The 6,000-nt window shown below is 48.8% G+C and overlaps 1 protein-coding gene across 3 annotated transcripts in view; it reads right to left on the bottom strand.

Annotated features, from left to right (window-relative positions):
* ITGA6 (integrin subunit alpha 6) overlaps positions 1–5,543 on the bottom strand; it is a 98,003-nt gene extending 92,460 nt beyond the window's left edge. Inside the window, exon 1 of one of the 3 annotated variants that reach the window (XM_016190054.2) lies at positions 5,044–5,543. In XM_016190054.2, the coding sequence (XP_016045540.2) occupies positions 5,044–5,225 (182 nt within the window). In that variant the 5' untranslated portion in view covers positions 5,226–5,543. The remainder of the gene's footprint in view (positions 1–5,043) is intronic. The other 2 variants (XM_007527208.3, XM_016190055.2) reach the window with 2 other exon arrangements.
* Positions 5,544–6,000: the final 457 nt, after the last annotated feature.

Below are 6,000 nucleotides of genomic sequence, written 5' to 3' on the forward strand. Positions count from 1 at the left end.
CCCCTTGGTGGGGGTGAGGAAGGCAGAGGGCAGCAAACACCAAGGCCCACTTTGAGCCAGGAAGGGCAAAGGTTATAAAGGTCTCAGGGTCTCTCTCTCTCTCTCTCTCTCTAGAGCTGAAGAGTTGATTTCACAGTTAAATTGAGTGCTAACTAACTATGACTCCATAGTTAGTCATACTATGACTCCATTGTGTCTGCAAGGCATATGCTAAGGTGCTTCTGAGCAAAACAAGAAAAGACCCCTGCCCTCAAACAACCTATAATCCAGTTGGGAGGAATTAGATCACCCTCTCATAGTAATAACAGTTAAACACAAAACCACTGCCAACTGTCGAGGCACATTACTAAGTGCTACAGACATTTAAAGGAAGAAATTGTTGTACCATAGATCTGACTCAAAAGACTTTCTATAGAGAAACTTAAATAGGTTCTTTATAATAGCCATTATATTCTTTCTTATGTTGGGATGACTCAGAACAAATCATTGTTTCATGTAAAACTGATTCTGCCATCTATGGCAGAATTTTCCTTACATGTCCACTGAGTAGTAGTAATTTCTATTATGTCTCCACCACCCCTCCTGAAAGTGCCAAATAATTCACCAACCATTCTGTCCAGAGTACTCTGCTAGACCAAGGTCCCAAGAAAACCATCTGCCATAAATATTCTGACCCTTATTTATTTTCTAGTCCTAAATCATTTTTTTTTCTTTTGATAAAGACAGAGAGAAATTGAGAGGGGAGGGAAGATAGGGAAAGAGACAGAGAGACACCTGCAGCCCTGCTTCACCACTCATGAAGTTTTCTCCCTGCAGGTGGGGGCCAGGGGCTTGAACCTGGGTTCTTGCCCAGTGTAATCTGTGCACTTATCCTGGCTCCCCTAAATCTTTACTTGATAGTCTCACAATAGCCTATGTTATAATTAAACTTATCAATTTCTTGAACAGTCTCAAAATCTCCCTTCCCAGCTTCGAATTTTCTCCACTCTGAACTCAAGGAGAGTGAGCGCGGCCGAAGATGCTGGCTCTGGGCCACAGGGCACACTAAATGAATGTGAGGAAGCAAGTACTTAGACATCCTGGACACAGCTCTGATCCTGACTACAGTCAGTCCTCACTACTCTTTGTCAGAAGCCAACTGTTTGTGAATTGGGCAAAGAAGGAACTCGGAAACCAATCCTGGCCTGGTTGGAAAGAGAGTTTAGGCACAAGTATTTATATAGATAGCCTTGCTCATATGAGGAGCAGTTTAGTGACTCAACATAGTACCGGTATATGGTACCTATTACATATTTCCAAAATTCAGACACTGCTATTTCTCCCACTCTGAAAGACATTACTGACTTTTCTTTTTTTATGTATGTATTTATTTGCCTCCAGGGTTATATTGCTGGGGCTCGGTGCCTGCACTATGAATCCACTGCTCCTGGAGGCCATTTTTCTCATTTTGTTGCCCTTGTTGCGCTTGTTGTAGTTGTTATTGTTGTCGTTGGATAGGACAAAAAGAAATCGAGAGAGGAAGACAGAAAGGGGGAAAGATAAGACACGTGCACACCTGCTTCATCAAATGTGAAGCGAACCCCCCCTTGCAGGTAGGGATCTGGGAACTCAAACCGGGATCCTCACGCCTTAACCCGCTGCGCTACCACCCAGCTCCCCATTACTGACTTTTCTTTCCAGAGATAGCAAGAACAGGAGCCACCAACAGAGTTCAAGCTCAGATTCTGTTATGATTCTGCTTCAACAGTTCCCAACTTTCAACTTGTTTCTTCATCTACTAAAGGAGTCAGTTTGCCTAGTGATCTCTCTAAGCACCATCACTTCAAAAGTGGGAGCATCACAAGTCTAAGAAAAGTCAAGTACTAACATCATAGAGTCGGAGGTGATGGCGGCTCCAGACAGTCTCTGGAAAATAGTAGCAATAAGAACACTACCAAAAAGAAACCAAGTGGGAGAAATGCAGAATGGCTGCTCCATGAGACTGCCACCTATACATCTTCTCCTCCTAGATTCCTATCTGTACTCAGACATAGGATTTTCTCTTCCCAGAAGAGCTAGTCTGACTCACGGACAGATGTCAGCCTTATTTTCTACCTAGAGGGATGGGTGGGTGTAGGTGACTCATCTCTAACGACATAAGAAAGATTAAAGAAACCAAGGCAATCAGACTTCAGTAATTCAGCCAATATTCTCATAGTCTTTTTGAGTCTAAAGGGTTTGGTTTTGTTTTTTGTCTGGGAGTGGGTGGAAGGGGTTGGTTGTTGCTGTGTATTTTAATGCACAACCTTTACCTGAGGGAAATCCTATGGTCTCTAGCTCAGCTTTATAGTCGCCAAAGTTTCAGGGAACTGCAACATGTTTTAAAGCTCTCAAGTGCGCTGTTATTGTTATAAAATCTCAAAGAGAATTTAGATGTTATTAAATATTTAAACAGCACTGTAGAAAATTTAACCCACCAGAACTGTGGCAGTTTCTATTAATAGTGCATTCATCGGAGATTCTCACACATCTGATATTTTATTTCTGCCTCAGTAAAGTACCTTGATCAGCAAACTGTTGCTATAAATCTAATTGAGACTGATTAAAGTTAAATTACTTTGAACACTGGCTTCATAAATGACAGAATTTAAAACATCAATTACTCCAACTACAGTAAGAGTTGAGTTTATCCTTTCAGTTTTAGAATCACAGAATATTTAACAGCTGTACAGCAGTTGGTATAATAGGAGTTGTCAATCATTATTAGCAGCTACAATTTGATCAACAAGTTCCCACCCCAATGCACTTTGCATGTTATCAGTTTAATCCTCACAACAATCCTATAAAGCAATAATAGCTCTATTCTACAGATAAGCAAACTATAGCTTAATGTAAATTAACAGCTGCTAAATGACCAGGAAAGAACTTGAGCTCAGGTCTCTCTCACTGGTTCTTATACATTCCCACCGAGCTTTTCCATCAGGTACAAAAAGTTTAGGAAGCTGGACCACAAATTTTAAAATCTCCCTTTGACTGGCCCTTGTTATTCACACTGCTATGTGTGCTGGCTGGTTCTCCTGGGAGACCAATGCAGCTCCTGAAGCTGAAATACTTTACAAAAAGCAGGTAAGGGGCACAACACTGGACATAAACCACAGCGCCTTTGAATGTGACTGCTGTCCCGCCCTAGGCTCTAGGGACCTACACACTTCCCTTAAAGGGGCCTCTCCCCTTGCAGGGGTCTGTCCAGCCACTCCCTCTGTCAGTCCCTTGATAGGTCATTTCCTAGAAGGCAATGGACTCCAGTCACAGGAGTCCAGTAAGTCACAGCTTACTCAGTCTCAGGAGAATGTTCAGCCACTCCAATACTTGAGAAGCCCACCAAGCAATAACAAGTTTTGGCAAGCATGCTACCTTCGAGACAGCAAAGGTTCCTGGCTAAAATCATCCCGAGAATATTTTCTTGTCCCAGTAACTCCCCCTTACAATGTCTGCTTGGATAATTATTTCAAGGAGGCCACCAGCTTCACTAAATGCCTGGTGTAGACACAGAATGCCAAGGTGAATCTATTCCCTGTGGACACTATAATTTATTTCTGTGTTAGCAAGTTCTGCTTCCGCACATGGGTACACATACATTTACACACTCCTAAAAACACTAAATGAAAGTCATAAACAACATCACTTTAGTCCACAGAAACCACCTTGCACTTCGGATTTACAACTTGACAACTAATTCTGCTAAATCAGCAAATAAGCAGCTGGCCAGGCCTGTAGACCACTAGGCAATGTCCCTTTACCCCAGATAATTCTTTGCTTCACTAGCAGGTGTTATCAGAAAAATCTTCTGACTTTAAGATTCAAGGGCCCACAAAATTCATCATCTCCAAAGTTCTTTAACTACTGAAATCAAGAAATCTCCACCTCGAAAATCCCCTGCCCCTCTCACAAAGTCCTCTTTTTACTGAGGCTGCACTTTGCTTTCTCTGGTCTGTTGGTCCTGCAAGGACCTTGGTTCAACTAACAGCCTTGGGGGGTGGCGGGCCTCTTTTGAGTTTATTTTTTGGAAGCACAGATCAAGAATGTAACCCCCACAGCGATTATAGCGACTAAGCTCTTAAATGCCCTTTCCAGTCTAAATAGTCCGATCATGTGGGGATAACTGGCCAGGCAAGAAAAGGAGAGACTGTGAGAGCCTCTCTCTCCACTTTGTCCTGGGAAGAGCACCGCTAGGGTGCCGAGTTGTCACTTCCAAACTTAGTCTGCAAAGTTCCAGCCCAGTTAGGACATTTTGCTTTAACTTCTATGCTGGTCCTACCGTGGGAGGGGCGCCTGGGGATCTGAGGTAAATGCCCGTGCCGCCTGGCGCTTTGGGGCCTAGGCAGGCAGGGCACAGGGCTCAGCGTTGTTTTCTCAGCTGACCTAGCCCTGAGAACAGGTGCTAGGTTAGTTTTATCTTTCAAAAAAAAAAAAAAGTGTAAAAGTTTCTCTGGAGCACCCACCCTGCAGAAAAGCCACACAGGACGCAATGAAAAATGACTTTCCAACTTCTCTGCGGCGAGTTTGGGGGAGGCCTGCATCTTCCTGCACCGTGCTCCCAGAGACCCTAAGACGGAGATACGGCGACCCTACACGTCTCCTCCCCCCAACCCCCCACCCCGAGCCCCAGACCCCAGCGAAAATCGGCAAAGCGTGCCACCTGCCGGGTTCCCAGCAAACATGCCCGGAGGGAAAGGTCTACCGGAAAGCACTTTGTCTAAAGGGAAGGAAAAAAAAGTAAACTCTGGGTGCGGGGGTGTGCCCCGCCTGGTACTGAGGCCGCGGTCCGCCAGGGTGGGCTCCCGATTTCCTCCTCTGCCCTCAGAGCTGGGGGAACGAGGCGCCGCACCCCGCGGGAAAGCGAGCGCGCCGGGTGTCGGAGCGCGCTCCGCCCGGGCCCGCAGAGCAGCGGGCGGGGCAGCCCCGGGGTCGCGCCCGCAGGCGGGAAGGCGGCGCGCCCGCGCCCCCGCCCCTCCCCGCGCTGGCCGGCGCCCCGGTGGGGGTGGGAAGAGTCGGGGAACTCACAGCCGCTTGTCCTCCGGCTGCAGCTGCCAGTGCATGGCCAGCGAGAAACCGAAGAGGCTCCCGGGCTCCCCAGTTTTCTGGATCACATTGTCCTCGCGGGTGTCCAAGTTGAAGGCGGCGCCGAGCCAGGGCAGGAGCCCGGCGGACAGGTAGAGCAGCCACAACTGCCCGGCGGCCGCCATCGACAAGCGCACCGGGAGGGGAGCGGGGAACTGCAGCGGCCGCCCTGCGCTCCGAGCTGGGTTCGAGGCTGCCGCGCCGCTGCTGTCGCGGCCACCACCTTCTCCTCTCGCCACCGCGCCCGGCCCCACCCCCGGGACGAGTCGCGCTCCCAGCCCGGCCTCTCCCCCTCGCCGGCAGCTCGCGATCGCTGAATGAGCCCGTTGTTCTCCGGAGACTCGCAGGCTTTTTATCAAGTGACGAGGACGCCGGCCCCGCCCCTCGCCTCCCCACCCCGCTGGCCCCTCCTCGTGCGCCCGCCGCCCCGCGGGCAGCCGGCACCTTCCCGGACGCCCAGGCTGCGGCGCGTCCCGGCGCAGCTCTGCCCGACCTCTCCCGAGGCTGCTCACCTGGCCGGGAAGCAGCGCCGTAGGACACCAGCTCCGGGCAAGCAGCCTCGGCCCCCGGGTCCACCTCGAAAGCAGCACTTGAACTGTGGTTGCCATTGGGCGCCCAACCAGAAAGGCGTTTCCTACCTGTTAAGAAAAGTACGAGGAGCGCGTGGGCCCTGCTTGGCTTGGTGCTGCACGTCCTCGCAGACCAAGGCCACTGTGCAAATGCATGTCTCACCCATCCATTCACTCATTCATTCATTTATTCCACAAGTGTTTAGGGAGAGCTTTACACGTGCCAGATATTTGGGCAATGGAGCTACCTATATTGTCCTCAAAGACCCAGCCATCAGAGGTTACAATAATACAGTAATAAATACAATAATACAATAATTTGTAGTTCACA

This window comes from Erinaceus europaeus, chromosome 18, assembly GCF_950295315.1.
Source record: "Erinaceus europaeus chromosome 18, mEriEur2.1, whole genome shotgun sequence".
NCBI classification, from domain to species: Eukaryota; Metazoa; Chordata; class Mammalia; order Eulipotyphla; family Erinaceidae; genus Erinaceus; species Erinaceus europaeus.